This window comes from Oncorhynchus mykiss, chromosome 5, assembly GCF_013265735.2.
Source record: "Oncorhynchus mykiss isolate Arlee chromosome 5, USDA_OmykA_1.1, whole genome shotgun sequence".
NCBI lineage: Eukaryota > Metazoa > Chordata > Actinopteri > Salmoniformes > Salmonidae > Oncorhynchus > Oncorhynchus mykiss.
In genome coordinates, this window is record NC_048569.1 from 58,763,986 (window position 1) to 58,784,820 (window position 20,835).

The 20,835-nt window shown below is 44.7% G+C and overlaps 1 protein-coding gene and 1 pseudogene across 1 annotated transcript in view; both read left to right on the forward strand.

Moving 5' to 3' along the window:
- The window catches only part of LOC110522978, a 28,751-nt pseudogene extending 16,394 nt beyond the window's left edge, over positions 1 to 12,357 (forward strand).
- Positions 1 to 20,835, forward strand: part of LOC110524163 (AT-rich interactive domain-containing protein 3A) — a 46,420-nt gene that overhangs the window by 7,742 nt on the left and 17,843 nt on the right. Inside the window, exons 2-3 of the mRNA XM_021603549.2 lie at positions 11,987 to 12,699; positions 13,043 to 13,334. Coding sequence (XP_021459224.2) covers positions 12,359 to 12,699; positions 13,043 to 13,334 — 633 coding nt within the window. The 5' untranslated portion in view covers positions 11,987 to 12,358. The remainder of the gene's footprint in view (positions 1 to 11,986; positions 12,700 to 13,042; positions 13,335 to 20,835) is intronic.

Below are 20,835 nucleotides of genomic sequence, written 5' to 3' on the forward strand. Positions count from 1 at the left end.
CCATACTGCTTGTTCTGTGCATGATTTCCTGCAGGACAGGAATGTCAGTGTTCTGCCATGGCCAGAGAAGAGCCCGGATCTCAATCCCATTGAGCACGTCTGGGACCTGTTGGATCGGAGGGTGAGGGTTAGGGCCATTGGTGGAAGAGTGGGGTAACATCTCACAGCAAGAACTGGCAAATCTGGTGCAGTCCATGAGGAGGAGATACACTGCAGTACTTAATGCAGCTGGTGGCACACCAGATACTTACTGACTGTTACTTTTGATTTTAATCCCCCCCCCCCTTTGTTCACGGACACATTATTCCATTTCTGTTAGTCACATGTCTGTGGAACTTGTTCAGTTTATGTCTCAGTTTTTGAGTCTTGTTATGGTCATTCAAATATTTACATGTTAGGTTTACTGAAAATAAACGCAGGTGACAGTGAGAGGACGTTTCTTTTTTTGCTGAGTTTATTACCTCAACGAACCGGTGCCCCGCACATTGACTCTGTACCGGTACCCCCATGTATATAGTCTTGTTATTGTTATTTTACTGCTGCTCTTTAATTACTTGTTACTTTTATTTCTTGTTCTCATCTGTATTTTTTTTAACTGCATTGTTGTTTAGGGGCTCGAAAGTAAAAATCTAAATCTATAGCCCAACGTTTGTAGAACTAAAGTTGCATAACTCTAAATTAAGCATATAGGAATACCTATTTCTTTGTTAACCATTTATTCGACTTTTTAAAAATGCAGATGTTCTTAAAGGTCTGCATCTGTGTGGAATCCAGGAGATGCTAAATGTGTTAATGTAAGTTACCATGACACCGACAGTTATTTGTTTGACAATCACCGGCTGACAAAATGTTGTGATCACCACAGCCCTAGTCTCAACTGAAATCCTGACTGCGCCAATCGTATGTTGACTTCCACGTCACACTATTTCCCCCCCATGGCTCAATGGAGAGTACAATGCTGCTCTTGATAGCAGGGTTGTTGCTAGCCTTGTTGCTAGCCTAGTGTTAGCCTATCATTCAGAGATGAGCACAGGCAATAGTCAATCAATCCATCCATCCTTCATGTATTTTCAGTCCCAGTGATTGACCATGCTTTTGCTCTGAAAAATGAATAAAAACTGGTTTGCAGTTTCATTCCATCAGGACAATATTGAAGTGAATAGTCAGTAGGTTACTACCTGTGTCAGCATTTTCAAAATGGCTGAATTTGTGTGTTTGATTGAAAACTCCCCCAAAATTCCTCTAAACTTTTATAATAAGGAGATCATTGGATTACGATTATTCTGAAATTTGACCAACATAATTTAATGGCTGGCTTTGCTAATCAGATTTGAGATTTGAGCCCCATGCTGAATGTATTGTGGAAGAGGTTGGTGGAAAGTGCGGGTGACACTTCCTGAATGATCTTGTTGTTAGTGTAATGGGCTCAATAGAAGCAGTGTTATTCTCTCCAGAGGTAATACCTGGAGGAATGTGACAGAATACCACATACCAGTAATCAAGACCAGCACTATTGACCAGGTTTTAGAAATGGACCTTGTGTTTTATGGTGGTTATCTGGTCTGCAAAAGGCCTCCACCTTTATTCTAAGCAAAAAAGGAGATGTCAAGATGTGGTCTGTAGTCTCAGAATATGTTGGAGAGATCCCTACACACTTCCAAACTCAACTAGTGCTTTTCTGTCCAATACCAGCTTGCCGGTTAAATATACACTGCAAATTACAAATGTTAACAATGCACAATATTAGTGCTCTGTACTGTCTCATGCGTTCTTTAGGAGACTATAGTTGAATATTAGAGCACGCTTTATGTGAGGTGGCAGAGACCCTTTATCACGTTGGAATTAGACCCTTAGCGCTTTCCTTATCTCTTTGTCCTGTTTGTTCAGACCTCACAATCTTCCACCCTCACCCCTCCCTCAGTCTCTGTGCCAGTAGGTAACCAGAGGATTAACCCAATAGCTCTCATCATTCGTCCCTTATCCTTCTTTTAAACCGGCTGTCTACCCGGTTGGCTTCGTGGCAGTTCCCCCCCCTCATCCTGTTTCATCTAGCCTCTAACAATAACCCTATGGTCAGATCACTTATGGGTGTCCATTGCTGTAGTTTGAAGCCAAAATACATTTCAATAGGTTGCAATGATACTGTGATTGACTCAAGGTTGTGGTTCACATTGTGTGTTGTGTAGAGCAGTATACTGAAGTTACTCAGTTTGCCCTAGCCATTCACCACCTGTGACGCAAAATAACTTGTTTGCACCAGAAGGCTGACCACGCCTACATCCATTTTGCATAACAAAGATGAATGATAATGGCATTATTATGCAATCACACGAATCATTGACATAGTCCCAAAGTTATTTATATAATGGTGGTGAATGTGATGCAGCGCTTCAACGTTCCCTATTGACAATCAGAATGATGAATGAATGATCTAACATACAGTCCTCACTCTATCTTGCCATGTCTGTGGGAAATCAAAGATGTTGGCCACCAAAAAAGGCATTTGAAGCAGAGAAACCACTAACACCTCCCACAATTCAATGTATTTTAATCAGGAACAGCAAAGACCTTGAAAGCAGTTTGCTGTTCTACTATGGTGTGTCTCTGTAATGGAATATTTCCAAATATAAGGAAGCACATTTTGTGCAAAATTTTAGAGAACCACTCAGTCGTGAAGCAGTCAGTTTTGAATTGGACTTAACCACTGGCTTATGAAACTGTATTGTGAAACATTGGGGGCTGCAAATTGGCGTAAGATAAATAATTATGGTCAATGCATTTGACTGTTGATGATTTTAACATGTATGTTTAGAATGTAATAGCAACACAGTTTTGGTCTGTAACCCCTAGTCTAGTTTAATGGTTGCAATAAACAGACAAGATACTTGTTACCATAGTGCTATAGAACTTGATACAATATGATACGCTATATGGCCAAAAGTATGGCCGAGCAGTCGCACACAAGCCTAAGATCACCATGCGCAATGCCATGCGTCGGTTGGAGTGGTGTAAAGGTCACCGCCATTGGACTCTGGAGCAGTGGAAACGCGTTCTCTAGAGTGATGAATCACGCTTCACCATCTGGCAGTCCGACGGACTAATCTGGGTTTGTCAGATACAGAACACTACCTGCCCCAATGCTTAGTGCCAACTGTAGAGTTTGGTGGAAGAGGAATAATGGTTTGAGCTTGGCCCCTTAGTTCCAGTGAAGGTAAATCTGAAACGGTTTGTCGAGATCGTTGTGGAAGAACTTGACTGGCCTGCACAGAGCCCTGACCTCAACCCCATCAAACCCCTTTTGGATAAATTGGAACGCTGACTGCAAGCCAGGCCTAATCCCCCAACATTAGCACCTGACTTCACTAATGCTCGTGGCTGAATGGAAGCAAGTCCCCGCAGCAATGTTCCAACATCTAGTGAAAAGCCTTCGCAGAAGAGTGGAGCCTGTTATAGTAGAAAAAGGAGGACCAACTCCTTATTAATGCCCATGATTTTGGCATGAGATGTTCGACGAGCATGTCTACATACTTTTGGCCATGTATTGTATGATGTTCTATTGTTACTCTTTTGGATCCAACAACTGCAGTGACACAGTTGCCCTCTGTGCCAGAAAATAATGTTGCGTGAATCGATATTGAATGTCTCTCACCTCTGCTAATACAACTGTTCATCTGGTGTTTATTTCTTGTCTCCTGACACACAAGCCCATAGAAGGGACAAAGAGGTTTGCCAGTGCTGTTTTAGTCACTTTATTATCCCATTCATACTAAGACGTTTTTCTGCCAACTTTACCATACCGCCAACTTTCTTTTCTGCCCTTTCCTTATATCTGAAAGGTATTGCCGGGATCAAAGCCAAAACTTTTTGATTTCTGCTTAACGTGTCATGTACTGTCATGTTGTCTTGTCTCTGTCCTTTCCCCTTCACCCTGTCTCCCTCTGCTGGTCGTGTTAGGTTACCTTTTCTCCCCCGCTTTCCCCCAGCTGTCCCTTGTCTCCTCTAACTACCCATTCACCCCGTTCCCCACCTGTTCCCTTTTTCCCTCTGATTAGGTCCCTATATCTCTCTCTGTTTCTGCTCCTGTCCTTGTCGGATTCTTGTTTGTTTGTGTCATTCATGCCTGAACCAGACTGCCGTCATGTTTGCTGTAACCTTGTCCTGTCCTGTCGGAATCTGCCGGTCCATCTGAGCCTACCTATGTTTGGTAATTAAAGAAGCTCTGTTTAAGTTGATTCGCTTTTGGGTCCTCATTCACGCACCGTAACAGAAGAATCCGACCAAGAATGGACCCAGCGACTTCGGATCCTCTCCACTCAGCCGTCGAGATCCAGGGAGCGATGCTAGGCAGACACAAGCAGGAATTGTCTGCTGCTCGACATGCCGTTGAGACCCTGGCCACCCAAGTCTCCAACCTCACAGAACAGGTTCACCATCTCCGCCTCGATCCACCGGCCACTTCCAGGGCTTTCGAATCTCCGGAGCCCAGAATCAATAACCCGCCGTGTTACTCTGGGGAGCCCACTGAATGCCGCTCGTTCCTCACCCAGTGTGATATTGTGTTTTCTCTCCAGCCCAACACTTACTCCAGGAGCACTGCTCGTGTCGCCTACGTCATATCTCTCCTTATTGGACGGGCTCGTGAGTGGGGCACGGCAATCTGGGAGGCAAGGGCTGAGTGTACTAACCAGTATCAAGACTTTAAGGAGGAGATGATACGGGTTTTTGATCGATCTGTTTTTGGGGAGGAGGCTTCCAGGGCCCTGTCTTCCCTATGTCAAGGCAATCGATCCATAACAGACTACTCTATTGAGTTTCGCACTCTTGCTGTCTCCAGTGGCTGGAACGAGCCGGCCTTGCTCGCTCGCCTTCTGGAGGGTTTCCGCGCAGAGGTAAAGGATGAGATTCTCTCCCGGGAGGTTCCTTCCAGCGTGGATTCCTTGATTGAACTCGCTATTCGCATTGAGCGACGGGTTGATCTTCGTCACCGAGCTCGTGGAAAGGAGCTCGCGCTCTCCGTCGCCTCCCTCTCCGCATCACTACCATCTTCCTCTGCCGGCTCGGGTGCTGAGCCCATGCAGCTGGGAGGTATCCGCATCTCGACTAAGGAGAGGGAACGGAGAATCACCAACCGCCTCTGTCTCTATTGCGGTTCCGCTGGTCATTTTGTCACTTCATGTCCAGTAAAAGGCCAGAGCTCGTCAGTAAGCGGAGGGCTACTGGTGAGCGCTACTACTCCTGTCTCTCCTTCAAGATCCTGCACTACCTTGTCGGTCCATCTACGCTGGACCGGTTCGTCAGCTTCCTGCACTGCCTTAATAGACTCTGGGGCGGAGGGCTGTTTTATGGACGAGACCTGGGCTCGGGAACATGACATTCCTCTCAGACAGTTAAAGGAGCCCACGGCCTTGTTCGCCCTGGATGGTAGTCCTCTCCCCAGGATTCAGCGTGAGACGCTACCTTTAACCCTCACTGTTTCTGGTAATCATAGTGAAACCATTTCTTTTTTAATTTTTCGTTCACCTTTTACACCTGTTGTTTTGGGCCATCCCTGGCTAGTTTGTCATAATCCTTCCATTAATTGGTCTAGTAATTCTATCCTCTCCTGGAACGTCTCTTGTCATGTGAAATGTTTAATGTCTGCTATCCCTCCTGTTTCCTCTGTCTCTTCTTCACAGGAGGAGCCTGGTGATTTGACAGGGGTGCCGGAGGAATATCACGATCTGCGCACGGTGTTCAGTCGGTCCAGGGCCACCTCTCTTCCTCCACACCGGTCGTATGATTGTAGTATTGATCTCCTTCCGGGAACCACCCCCCCCCGGGGTAGACTATACTCTCTGTCGGCTCCCGAACGTAAGGCTCTCGAAGATTATTTGTCTGTAGCTCTTGACGCCGGTACCATAGTCCCCTCCTCCTCTCCCGCCGGAGCGGGGTTTTTTTTTGTCAAGAAGAAGGACGGGTCTCTGCGCCCCTGCATAGATTATCGAGGGCTGAATGACATAACAGTGAAGAATCGTTATCCGCTTCCTCTTATGTCTTCAGCCTTCGAGATCCTGCAGGGAGCCAGGTTTTTCACTAAGTTGGACCTTCGTAACGCTTACCATCTCGTGCGCATCAGGGAGGGGGACGAGTGGAAGACGGCGTTTAACACTCCGTTAGGGCACTTTGAATACCGGGTTCTTCCTTTCGGCCTCGCTAACGCTCCAGCTGTCTTTCAGGCATTAGTCAATGATGTCCTGAGAGACATGCTGAACATCTTTGTTTTCGTTTACCTTGACGATATCCTGATTTTTTCACCGTCACTCCAGATTCATGTTCAGCACGTTCGACGTGTCCTCCAGCGCCTTTTAGAGAATTGTCTTTTTGTGAAGGCTGAGAAGTGCACTTTTCATGCCTCCTCCGTCACATTTCTCGGTTCTGTTATTTCCGCTGAAGGCATTAAGATGGATCCCGCTAAGGTCCAAGCTGTCATTGATTGGCCCGTCCCTAAGTCACGCGTCGAGCTGCAGCGCTTTCTCGGCTTCGCGAACTTCTATCGTCGTTTCATCCGTAATTTCGGTCAGGTGGCAGCTCCTCTCACAGCCCTTACTTCTGTCAAGACGTGCTTTAAGTGGTCCGTTTCCGCCCAGGGAGCTTTTGATCTCCTCAAGAATCGTTTTACATCCGCTCCTATCCTTGTTACACCTGACGTCTCTAGACAGTTCGTTGTCGAGGTTGACGCGTCAGAGGTGGGAGTGGGAGCCATCCTTTCTCAGCGCTCCCTCTCTGACGACAAGGTCCACCCATGCGCGTATTTTTCTCATCGCCTGTCGCCGTCGGAACGTAACTATGATGTGGGTAACCGCGAACTGCTCGCCATCCGGTTAGCCCTAGGCGAATGGCGACAGTGGTTGGAGGGGGCGACCGTTCCTTTTGTCGTTTGGACTGACCATAGGAACCTTGAGTACATCCGTTCTGCCAAACGACTTAATGCGCGTCAGGCGCGTTGGGCGCTGTTTTTCGCTCGTTTCGAGTTCGTGATTTCTTATCGTCCGGGCTCTAAGAACACCAAGCCTGATGCTTTGTCTCGTCTCTTCAGTTCTTCAGTAGCCTCCACTGACCCCGAGGGGATTCTCCCTGAGGGGCGTGTTGTCGGGTTGACTGTCTGGGGAATTGAGAGGCAGGTAAAGCAAGCACTCACTCAAACTCCGTCGCCGCGCGCTTGTCCTAGGAACCTTCTTTTCGTTCCCGTTCCTACTCGTCTGGCCGTTCTTCAGTGGGCTCACTCTGCCAAGTTAGCCGGCCACCCTGGCGTTCGGGGTACGCTTGCTTCCATTCGCCAGCGTTTCTGGTGGCCCACCCGGGAGCATGACACGCGTCGTTTCGTGGCTGCTTGCTCGGTCTGCGCGCAGACTAAGTCCGGTAACTCTCCTCCTGCCGGCCGTCTCAGGCCGCTTCCTATTCCCTCTCGACCGTGGTCTCACATCGCCTTAGATTTTGTCACCGGACTGCCTTCGTCAGCGGGGAAGACTGTTATTCTTACGGTTGTCGATAGGTTCTCTAAGGCGGCTCATTTCATTCCCCTTGCTAAGCTTCCTTCTGCTAAAGAGACGGCACAAATCATCATCGAGAATGTGTTCAGAATTCATGGCCTTCCGTCAGACGTCGTTTCGGACAGAGGTCCGCAATTCACGTCTCAATTTTGGAGGGAGTTTTGCCGTTTGATTGGGGCTTCCGTCAGTCTCTCTTCCGGCTTTCACCCCCAGTCTAACGGTCAAGCAGAACGGGCCAATCAGACTATTGGTCGCATCTTACGCAGTCTTTCTTTTCGCAACCCTGCGTCTTGGTCAGAACAGCTCCCCTGGGCAGAATACGCCCACAACTCGCTTCCTTCGTCTGCGACCGGGCTATCTCCTTTTTAGAGTAGCCTCGGGTACCAGCCTCCGTTGTTCTCATCTCAGTTCGCCGAGTCCAGCGTCCCCTCCGCTCAGGCTTTTGTCCAACGTTGCGAGCGCACCTGGAAGAGGGTCAGGTCTGCACTTTGCCGTTATAGGGCGCAGACTGTGAGAGCTGCTAATAAGCGTAGAACGAAGAGCCCTAGATATTGTCGCGGTCAGAGAGTTTGGCTCTCCACTCAGAACCTTCCCCTTAAGACGGCTTCTCGCAAGTTGACCCCGCGGTTCATTGGTCCATTCCGTATCTCTCAGGTCATTAATCCTGTCGCAGTGCGACTTCTTCTTCCGCGATATCTTCGTCGCGTCCACCCGGTCTTCCATGTCTCCTGTGTTAAGCCCGTTCTTCGCGCCCCCGCTCGTCTTCCCCCCCCCCCCCCCCATCCTTGTCGAGGGCGCACCTATCTACAGGGTCCGTAAAATCTTGGACATGCGTCCTCGGGGCCGTGGTCATCAGTACCTAGTTGACTGGGAGGGGTACGGCCCTGAGGAGAGGAGTTGGGTTCCCTCTCGGGACGTGCTGGACCGTGCGCTGATTGATGATTTCCTCCGTTGCCGCCAGGTTTCCTCCTCGAGTGCGCCAGGAGGCGCTCGGTGAGTGGGGGGGTACTGTCATGTACTGTCATGTTGTCTTGTCTCTGTCCTTTCCCCTTCACCCTGTCTCCCTCTGCTGGTCGTGTTAGGTTACCTTTTCTCCCCCGCTTTCCCCCAGCTGTCCCTTGTCTCCTCTAACTACCCATTCACCCCGTTCCCCACCTGTTCCCTTTTTCCCTCTGATTAGGTCCCTATATCTCTCTCTGTTTCTGCTCCTGTCCTTGTCGGATTCTTGTTTGTTTGTGTCATTCATGCCTGAACCAGACTGCCGTCATGTTTGCTGTAACCTTGTCCTGTCCTGTCGGAATCTGCCGGTCCATCTGAGCCTACCTATGTTTGGTAATTAAAGAAGCTCTGTTTAAGTTGATTCGCTTTTGGGTCCTCATTCACGCACCGTAACATAACGACCTAGTAATCATTTCGGTAAACAAGTGGAGGTGGTATAGCTCATCTATTCGTTTGCTCATCTATCACTGATCAGAAACATTTAGCATGCAATAATGTAGCCCAAATCAAGTGTAGGCCTACTATTTTGCCCGATCGCGTATAGGCAACTCCAAAAGCCAACGGAGGTCGTGAAATATGAACACAAGACAGCTTTTGAAAATATAATTCCTATTATTTTCAGTCGGGAAAAATATTATTTGTATTTTATTCTGTTATATTCCATTATGTTCTTACTACAAGACATGTGTGTTGACTGTGATCGGGGTAGGTGTGTCTTGTCTGTTTTAATGAACAAAATAATGAACTATTGATTTAATCAGTTTGGGTGTAGAAGAGTTCAAATCAAACCATGCCATTTCATTGTTTTGAAAATACAGTTTATTAGTCTTATGTTTCTTAGGACCGGCCTAAACAAATGAATAATGGATGGTGTATATTCAATGGATTTATTAAAATAGACGCCCACCCACATCTGCACACCACTACTACCACTCCTCCCCGGCATCCCAGCATGGTCATGGGAGGTATAAAATGAGTATGCAGGCAAGAAAGTGGTATAAAATGGGCCTGTTTGTAAGGGAGTCACATAAGCATTGGTCAAAAAAACATTTACAGGCAAAATACAGTGAATCCAATATGAAAGCAGCATATTGTTTTAATGAGTAAGAGAAGCACATTCATCGTGAACACTATCATGACTGGAGTCATAGGCCTGTGGTCCAAAGCAGTGCAGTACAGGGCATTGGCCAGGGTGTCATTCCAGAGGCAACCTAGTCTGTTCAACACCTGCTTGGAGAATCTGTCTTCATATCCCTGTCAGTGTGTGCTCTTGTTTCTAGAGCAACATGTGTAAAGCTTATCTTTGTTCTGACCTAGATGTGACCTAGGCCTTGTTCAATCAAAATGTAGACCATAGAAGCAACTACAGTGCCTTCAGAAAGTATTCACACCCCCCTTGACTTTTTCCACATTTGATGGTTACCAGGAAGACAGTGAATATGTCCGAGTTACAGTTTTTGACTTAAATCTACTTGAAAATCTATGGAAAGACCTGAAAATGATTGTCTAGCAATGATCAATGACCAATTTAACAGAATCATTTTGAAAAATAAAAATATGGGCAAATGTTGCACAATCCAGGTGTGAAAAGCTCTTACACAGAAAGACTCTTTCGCTGCCAAAGGGGATTCTAACATGTATTGACTCAGGGGTGTGAATACTTATGTAAATGAGACATTTCTGTATTTACTTTTCAATAAATGTAAAGCAATTTATAAAAACATATTTTCACTTTGTCATTATGGGGTATTGGTTGTAGATGGGCGAGAAAAAAAATCATATTGAATCCATTTTGAATTCAGGCTGTAACAAAACTAAATGTGGAGTAAGTCAAGGGGTATGAATACTTTCTGAAGGCACTGTAGGAGCCAAATCTGGTATGTCTCACTATGAATTGCTGTCCATGTGAGTCATTTGAGTAAAGTACAAATAGATCTTAGTCATCCTAGAAAATACTGAGTAATGTTTATTGGACAAATTACGTACTGGTCATGCAAATCGGGGCTGTATCATGGATTTCCCCCTTATATTTGAATTTCTGACCAAAAATATGTCCTACCATGAATAGGGTGCATTTTATGTCCTTCAGCCATTGTGTGTGTAAATGTTGGTAAAACACTCAATCATAGTGTAAAAGCTGATGAGCATAACACGTTGAGCCTGTTACCCATAGAGAGATAGGCTAGTTTACATTTTTTGTTAAGCTTGTATTCAATTTCCCTTCCTCCATTCATCCCTGTCACAAGGAGAGTTATGGGTGATTTAAGAGAAAATTGTCAACCCTAATACAGTCAGACCCTGTCGTTTTAAAAGAAACTGAGTGGCTGCGGATCCAACTTCTCTAGACCCCTCTTCCCGACAGCTAAAGGTCAGAAGCTTCTGCGCATGTGCAGGATTCTTTACTTTGCACACCGTCTCTACTCGTTCGGCTACCCAGAGAACAGACTACTCTGGCGAATGGTGCTCATTTAAGAAAGCTGAATCAATGTCTGAAAGATCACATAATGACCGTATTCAACATAACAGAACCGAATATAATAGCATAGTATAACGTTACTTTAAAACAAAAATACCACATCTTTAATGATACGATTTTATAATGATTGTTCGACTGGTGGCCAATACTCAACAGAGCGCACCACTAGGCAAAATAAACTTGGTTATGCCCCCCCCCCCCCCCCCCCCCCCTTGGCACTATTCAACTGATTCAACCAATCAAAGCTTGATGATGAGTTGGTAATTTGAAAACCTGTGTAGTGGAAAACATGTACCCAGGGGGGCCCGAGGACCGACTTTGGGGAAACCCTGCTGTAGCTTAACTCAAGATCTAAATGCATCTTCCCATGAAACTGATTGAGATCACATGGTTGGCATGCATAGACATTTTCCGAATTGACTGGCCTTCATGTCTTAAAGTAATGATGGATTGTCGTTTCTCTTTGCTTATTTGAGCTGTTCTTGCCATAATATGGATTTGGTCTTTTACCAAATAGGGCTATCTTCTGTACACCACCTCTACCTTGTCACAACACAACTGATTGGCTCAAATGCATTAAGAAGGAAAGAAATTCCACAAATTAACTTTTAACAAGGCACACCTGTTAATTGAAATGCATTCCAGATGACTACCTCATAAAGCTGGTTGAGAGAATGCCAAGTGTGTGCAAATCTGTCATCAAGGCAAAGGGTGGCTACTTTGAAGAATCTCAAATAGAAAATATATTTTGATTTGTTTAACACTTTATTTTGGTTACTACCTGATTCCATATTTGTTATTTCATAGTGTTGATGTCTTCACTATTATTCTACAATATAGAAAATAGTAAAAATAAAGAACAACCCTTGAATGAGTAGGTGTCTAAACTTTTGACAGGTACTGTATGTGCTTACCAACATGTGAAAAATGTTGAAGCAGTGGCTGGTGCTTTGTCTCACATGTGTTTGTCTCTTTCCCACAGGCCCTGGTAAATCCCTTCCGGTGAAGTCCACATAGAGAGATCTTCAGCCACTAGTTCTTAAGTACAGCACTCACATGGACTCTGCTAAGTGGTGAGACTTCACTGACCTTCCCTGCACTGAGAAACGGCACAAGAGTCTTCCGGCTCGGGAGCTGTGGACAGTGTCCGAGTGTATGTCTCGCACCCTTCCCACTCTTCAAGAACCTACCCGTCAAAAGAGCTCTGCAGCCGCTGAGTTAGTTGGTCAGGCCTTCTATCCAGCCCCTCAGCATCAGGACTTAGAGAGGTGGCAGCCCACACCGGCCCCTGTGACTGGAGCTGTTCAGGGGGAGGGGAAGGAGACCACTGACTGGTGCATCACTTTCCCTTGAGATGAAGCTTCAAGCCGTGATGGAGAATCTTCACAGGCAGCAGAGGGCCAAGTTGCTGATGGAACTGGAGCAGCAACAGCTGCAGCAGGGTGGCGCTCTGCAGGGTCATGGATGTACCTCCGCCCGCATTGGGGACGAGCTGATGGGAAGCCCTGCCCCCGAGACGGAGCACGCCCAGATGGCGGCGCTGGCAGCCATGAGAGCAGTGGCGGCAGGGCTGCAGAGGGCCTCAGACAGCCCCACTTCAGAGCGCAGCATTAAGGGACAGGAGGAGGATGACGAGGATGAGAAAGGAGAGGAGCAGTACAAGGATATGATGGACTCTGTGGAAGAGGAGCAGATGTGAGTAGGACTGCCTCATTCTTCTACCCTGTTGTCTTCATTTCACCTTGAATGTCTGACTTGCTTTGCTCTGGTGCTCTGGTGCTTTGCTCTGGTCTAGGGTTTTGTCTGGTCTTTGTTCACTTGTAATGGGTGAGCGTTTCATACACATTTCCTCAATCTTTACCATTTAGCCTATATAATGCAACACCTTTTTAAAGTTTCAATGGTGTGTTAGCTAGCTTTCCATTGAATGTGATCATTGCCCTTACTGGTTACACAAGTGCACCAGTATACAGGTATGTTTCAGGTATATGCCATTTTGTGTACGGATGTTGTAACATGGCTTTTCTCTCGGCTGCAGAAAGCAGAAGTGGGATGAGGAGGACTTTGAGGGGGAGATGGAGGAGGACTACGAGGACGAGCTAGTCAACGAGGGCCTAACTACAGGCCGAGAGGCGGTGGCCCCGGGGAAGGGCATCCTGCTGCTGCCTCACCGCCAGCTGCACCCCCACTCCCAGCTGCTGAAGCCGGCCCGGCCCAGCACCGACCCAGACCAGGAGCCCCGAGCGGCCATCCTCCCCCCACACGGATCCCAGAGCCAGCTGGGTGGCCTGGACCATGGGGACTGGACCTACGAAGAGCAGTTCAGACAGGTAGGACTCGGGGGGGGGGGGGGGGGGGGGGGGCGGACGTTGGGCCAGTAACCGAAAGGTTGCTGTTTTAAATCAACCAGACGACTAAGTGAAAAATCTGTCATGAGCCCTGTAGCACGTCACTTAACCCATGTTGCTTTGTTTACATACCCTACATTACTCATCCCATATGTATATACTGTACTCGATACCATCTACTGCATCTTGCCTATGCCGTTCTGTACCATCACTCATTCATATATCTTTATGTACATATTCTTTATCCCTTTACACTTGTGTGTATAAGGTAGTAGTTTTGGAATTGTTAGGTCAGATTACTCGTTGGTTACTACTGCATTGTCGGAACTAGAAGCACAAGCATTTCGCTACACTCGCATTAACATCTGCTAACCACGTGTATGTGACAAATACATTTGATTTGATATACTCTGGATAGAGAGTCTGCTAAATGACAAAAATGTAAATGTTATAGTACACTCAGTAGTAGTATGATATCATCATACACAGCTGGGCTCTTCCATTTGCACCCTCCCTCCATTGAGGTATGCTCACATTGGAAAGAGTCTTGTCAAATTTCAATTCTGTTGATGTAAGCAGGAAGACGCCTAGTTGTGTATGAGGATGTCATATTGCGGAGTCTACCTTTAACCTTCCTTTGCAGTCTCGTGTTTACTGTAAAGGATTTTGGGTATGAGCAGCTGTAGTTGAGCACAGTAGTACATTTAGCCGCTGTAAACGCTGCCACAGGGTATATTAGAAATGCAAGTTTGCTACACAGATTGTCATTATTTGATCAGACTTCGGAAGTTATGTAATAATGACACAAAAATGGTGGTAATGTATAGGGGATTTTGTGTATTTGGTCATATTACAGTGTAACTAGATCTTTTTTTAACCATAATTATACGTCTTATGAGTTTATCTAAAAGGATATGTGCCTTTTTAATGTGAGTTACTTAAATTGTTGCTTTCAACAAATGTTTGACAGTGTTATAAGACCCACTGCGACATGTGATGCATTTTCATGTTGTAGTACATGTTATCAGGAAATGTCAGTAGCTAGGTTTCCATCCATTTGGCGAGGGACTACCCTGTGTGTATATTCACGTTTTTTCCACCAGTGGTGGATTTCCACCAAATTGACTTGTTGCAGATAGAAATCAGCGCGTGATGACCTAGTCCTGAAAAATGTCCCTTTTCCCTTAAGTTTTTATGTACCGAATAAAAAATCGGAAGTTTCCATCGCATTTTCAACTCTACAGTTCTGTCACAAATAGCAAATGTGCCTACTCTGGTCTCGGCACATGCGATCTAGCCGGCGGTTTGCGGATACAGTCTACATGGTGAGACTATTATGGATAAGAGAGAATATTTGTGTTTGTTAAAAGGCTGTCAAGCATCGATCGTCATGTCACCAGAATAAGACCCTTGATATTTATTGGAAAGGAGCGCTGTGTAATACTTGCACATAAAGGCATTTCCACCGCCATTTCTCGCATAACACATTTTGCAGACACACACAAAAAAAAATCCCACCGCGTCAAACAAACAAATGATCTGTCGGCATTTAGAAAATTGTATCGAAACTTCCTGTTTCCATCACAGCTGTCGGGATTTTATTCTATACGGTATGACTTAATTCGCATAAAAACTGTGGATGGAAACATGGTTAGTGTTGCTGAAATGATCCTAGTTATATCATGGTTACCTCAGAAAGGATGAACATTGTTGACAGTTAATAATTAAGATTGCCAGGATGTTTTTTTTTCTTTGCCTACCCCCCCCCCCCCCCCCCGTTAAATGTGTTTTTCTTGTGATGGTATTGTGATGGTCTGTGCCTCTCCCTGGGGAGGAAGGGGTTAAGACTGTAGAGTTTATTTTGGGTAGGTGGGTGGAGGCAGTTGGAATGTGCCTGAGGGAGCGTGATAATCTGTCCACTCTGGACCCAGACTCTCTCAGAATGCTGCATGTCTCTATCAGTCTGTGCCAGTTGGAACCATTCCAATCTGATATGTGGGCCCTACATACAAACTAGACATGCAGGTGAGCGTATTATGGATGTCCATGTTACATGAAAGCCAGTGTTATAGCTGCCTTTAGTCAAACCTGGTCATGGAACATAGGAGTGTCCATCCTCTTGGCTGAAGAAAGGTCTGACTAAATCAGCCTCAATGGGGTCTGGGCGGAGGTCTGATAAAATATGTGGTCATTAATGAATCAACATTTCTAGGCAGGTTGCCAGTAGCCTCTGATAGACTATATCTGCCAGAGGCAGATGAATTTAAAAAATTATTCATTGGGTGGATATCAAATTATACCAGCGGTGGATAATGTTTGCCAGTTAAACTGATTTGCCCCTGGTATAGTGCCATTTGAGCTGTGTTATGTTAGTGAGACCCATCCCCACCCCCTGGCATCTATACATACACCTATCCTCAGATATTTGTATATGACAACACTTGTTTTACTACTACCCAGCCCTCTTATTCCATTCGGAGTTGTTCACTCCCTCAAACACGAGGGAGAATCTTTAACTTTTTGTTTCTCCACCAACCTGTAGGCCTACATGTATTTGTTACTATTTGACATCTGATAAGGCATAGGTCATCATAACCGTCCATTATCACAATCACATGAGGTGAGAATCTGGTGCTTTTGGGGCTACTTCCACAGTGAAAATGTACCTGTGTTATGTCCAAAATGGCACCCTGTTCACTGTACTACTTTTGCCCGGGAAGTAGTGCACTATGTAGGGAATAGGGTGCCATTTCAGAAGCAGCCTTGGTGCTCATTCACCAGAGGCAGGTCTCTACACGGACCTTTTTTTTTTTTACAAGGAGCACGTGTGCGCCTAAGTTGGAAAATGTAGGCGCACGCAGAGGAATTTAGGAGCACAATGAAAAATATTAGAAAATATTAAAGCTAGAATCTTAGATTTTTCTAGGCGCACTTTTGCTCCTAAATTAAGTCTAGGTCGCACAGCAAAATATTTAGCATAAAATGGATGCACTGTAGAACCATGAGAGGGTAAACTCCATGTTTTTACCTTCCTGTTCAGAACTGACTTAACCCTGCAGCTAGTGTGTAGACATACATATTAACCTCTTCTATTTGTTCAAACACCTTGAAACATGTTTTAATTATGATGACAGCATGAAGTGTATTCAGACCTCTATAACAAACATGTCCAATTCAAAGATCATTGCAAGCACTTTTTAAATAGAGAGAAGTAACAATATTAACGGTTAACTTAACGATTTCCAGACGAAACCACTATCAGGGATTTTTGTAAATTTTTGGGACCTTTTAGGATAACAATTACCACGTTCCTTAAAGTTGACTAATCACAACAGTCATTGTGTTGAAGGGGAATCTGCTGCTTGTCCACAAACAAGGCGGAGAGTGCCTCAGAAATAATTGTGTTGACCTCCCGACTGTCCATTGTCTAACCCTTCTCCCATTACACTATCATTCTCAGGCTAGAAAACTCCTGAAGCAAATAAAACCTTTGTGCCCGCTCTTGTCTCTCTCCTTCTGTATTTTTGAAGACACACAGCAGGGAAGACGGAACACAGATGGACAGTAAAGAGGGTATCTCTTTAAAAATTCATTCCACTCCCTATTATCAGGGAGTTGGCATTAAATATTGATTTGCATGCACACACATGGAATGGGGGAAGGGTAGTGACCACAGGAAATGAAGGGCGAATTGGAGCCAATACAGAGTGCCACTTATTGGGATTGCTCGCCAGCACGATTCTGCTGATACAACTCCTATACCGATGGCATTCCTTAATGTTCGCCTCTGAAATGTGTTAACAGTTTCTTCCTGACTGTTTAGTCAGCGCTCAAATGACAAAATACATGTAGCCTATAGCTTTGCCAGCCTACTTGTTAGTGTCAAAAGCAACTGCCATGCAGTTTTGTGTTTTAGCTTATCTCAGTACTTTTTCAAACCGTTATTTATTTTGTATGACTTGGTGTTTACCAGCTGCTGTTTATTTATTGTAACAAATAAAAATAAATATTCTAAAATAAATATGAACTGTCTAAAAAAAACAATTTCACTATATCCTGGGGTTTAGCTTTTAATATAATTTAACAGACTTCTACATTTAGGCCTAACTCCTAAAAACATGATATTGATCAGCCAATGACTCTGAATATTAGTGAAACATCCTTGTAATACACACAGTCTTGCTCAAATGTGACTTTTTGCATTTTGCCTTTGGTGTGAACCACTGTGAAACAGTTTGCCTCTCTGAAACCATTTAGCCTATACATATTTGCTCATACAAATGTAGTCCATTGGCCTGATTTATAAATAAATGAAATCAAATCTTGGAGCAAAGTCAGTGAAGTATTGCGTCCAGTTCGCACAGCATTTACTTGTGACCCAACCATTTTGTATAGTGCACAACAGACCATTGGAGGAGCATATGCTGAAGACAGTTGGACAACTGAATTTTTCTACAGATCTGCCTTAAAGTGCCCTGGTGAACCTTTGGGTGTGCGCCAGGCTCCGTTTAACACAAAGAAGGAACAGGGTTAATGGAACTTGGCATCCCACAAAAAAACAATGGAAGGAAAACAAAATAAACCGCGACATGGGAAGCCCTATTAAAGTCTTCTTGAATCAAGGAGAAATTCAGGGTTGTAACTAAAGGGTGTGGGAGGGAGAGAGCAGGGAGGAGCTACAGTTTGAACAACAGCCAAGCAGTACAAGTGTAGTGAATACTGGCCTTTGGCTATGAAGTAGAGTGTTGGAAAGTGTCCAGCTTCTAGTTGCTGTGCAGCTGATGTCAGAACTGGAAATTGGCAGGCGCTGAATATGGCGTCAAAGGGGGGTAGCTAGTAGCAGGAATGTAAACAAAGATTGCATAAAGGCCAGCACTTTTTTGCGTGTTCCCATTTTAGTGCTTGAACTTTTTTGTATTTGGTTTGAAAGGGAAACCTAGTCAGTTGTCCAACTGAAATGTGTCTTCCGCATTTAACCCGACCCCTCTGATTCTGAAAAGTCTAGTCTTGTATTTCTTCATAACTTGATTTGATTTAGGCATAACCGTGAGTTGTCTGCTAATACATTGTCAGGGAGTGGACTGAGATTACACAACTTGCATTTCCTTTATTGGCTTAAAGCAATTAAAAAACTAAAAGGGTTGACATTGCTGGACTTCTCAAGCCATACATCTGTCTTTGTGGATGCCTTGTGTCTTTTGTAGTGTCTAATCTATACATTTCTATACAAGGCTTAAACTCTGTCTCCATTTGCTTCTCCCCACCTTACTGTATGAAAGCCTAGAATGTGACCTTGAGCAATAATACAAAGATATGTATTAGTGTTTCACACTGCCTCGCATTTTTGAATCCACCTTATTTGAAATAGATTGGTGTGATAGGAAAAGGTCAATAGGGTAAAATATGAATTTACAATTTAATCCGTAAAGACCCATTATGAGCGTGACATTCATACAAAGCACGATGTGTGAGATTAGCAAGCCCACACCTTGTTTGGATCCCATTTACATCTGGAAGATGTTTAGGATTCAAGTCAAAACAGTGGACAGTGTCATGACTCCCCCTGATCTTTATATGACAATGGTGGGTCTTTGTCAGCTGTTTTGTCTTGGTAGGAGGTGGGCTTGCCAAGTCCAGGCTGAGTTGCACACCTACCACCTCTATGGTTCCTCTCTTTGTCCTTTAACTCAATCTCCACAACATGGGGGAGGACAGCTGACAAGGAGAGGACAAATCAAGGGTCAGCAGAGGTTAAACGTTCACCCATACAACCTATTGATCTGGATGGTCTGGTCACGCGACCAGGACATCTCCTTCCCTAAAGAGCCCCATGGAAAGGGCTGCTGAGGGGGAAGGACCTGGGCTGTCGTCAACCATTACCGTGATAGCCCAAGCCATCAATCATTCTGATTGACACTTGAGGCGCCTTACCCCAGCCCTCTGTTGCACAAACAACTGGAGCCTTTCTCTCCAGACATAACGTCTTCTGTTCCCTCCAGATTGTCTGCTGGTCCTGTTAGGTGACGCAGGCTCTGGTTTGTTTCGTGACACTGGCTTGAACCCTGAGTTTCGCTACTATCTCTGTCTCCATCTCTCTAACGTTTAGAGACAACATTATCACTTAATCTCCACTGGCGCTGAATAAATGCTTCCAGCTTGCGCATGAATAGTCATTAGATGTTTATCTCGTTGCTAAGTAGAAATTTTGGGCCTTTTTGGGGTTAATTACGCTTATCAGTCTCTAACGTGGTAATGTAGTGTGGAAAGGTTCTAATCTATATAAAGGACCTCTTTGTTTTGTTAGGTGATGTTGTCGTTCTTAGAACCTGTTCTTGTTCGTGCCAATAAAACATTTCCCCACCCACTCACATAGCTGCCATGTGAAACTGCAGCTTGCTCACAGTTCTGCCCTACCTTCTTTGTAATTTATAAATATGATACTATTCATTAGACTTTATACAATGGGTGGGTCTAATCTTGGACGCTGATTGGTTAAAACCGCATTCCAGCCGGTGTCTAATCCAGAAATTACCTCCAGCTAAAACTGACGTTGAAATGCCTTTTTACTCTGTTCCATCTCACTGCGCAATCCACTGTCTCTTCAGCCCAGCCAGACAATTTATAAACTTTATCTCCACTTAAAAAGCATTATTTCCCATTTCTTTTAGACTAGAATTTGGTTTTCAATAGCGGAGATTTGTTTAAACCTTGCTGTCTGTCTGACATTTACAACATTGTTTCAATAATGAAATTCGATCTACAGCTGTCCCATAATAATGTACGTGTAGGGGTCGGGAGACGAGACAGACAGGCAGGCAGCATTTCTCAGCCAGTTGAAATCATGAATCGGCGTAATTTGTATGGATATAAACAAAGAAATGTCAATATGAAACAGGTCAAATGAAACTAAATGCAGCTGTCTTTTCAGCTTCAGTTTGAGGTGATTGTGATAGCTGTGTTGTTGGCTAGCTTCTCTGATGAGAGAGTACATTTTCTATGCCAGGTGAAATCGCGCATCATTAGCTCATTCTTATGAATGTATCCAAATAAATGTCACTAGAAAACAGCTTTAACAAATGCAAATGCAGCTATTTTGCTGTTATTTTGAATGCGCTTTTTGACGTGACTGTACGTTAGCCATAGTTGGCTAGCTAGCAAGCAAGGGATAAGAACATTGCCAGCCAGTATGACAAAAGAACATTTAGAAGAAACGATTGGGTCGCATCCATAGATGCAGGACTGAAAGTCTTCACAACTGGGTCGTGTTTTTGGCAACCAAACCAATAGAATGAATGACCAGATGGCTTGGGTAGCAACCTCAGACTTGTGTCAGGACTATATCTCGTGGAATGATGAAATGGTGTGAATAAATTAATCTAAATAAGGTGTTTCATGAAAATATGTGAATCATTATTTGAATAGGTTGGTAAGCTGTTGTTTGGAGGATATATTGGCACGGTTTGCCAGGCCTCAACTTCGTCTC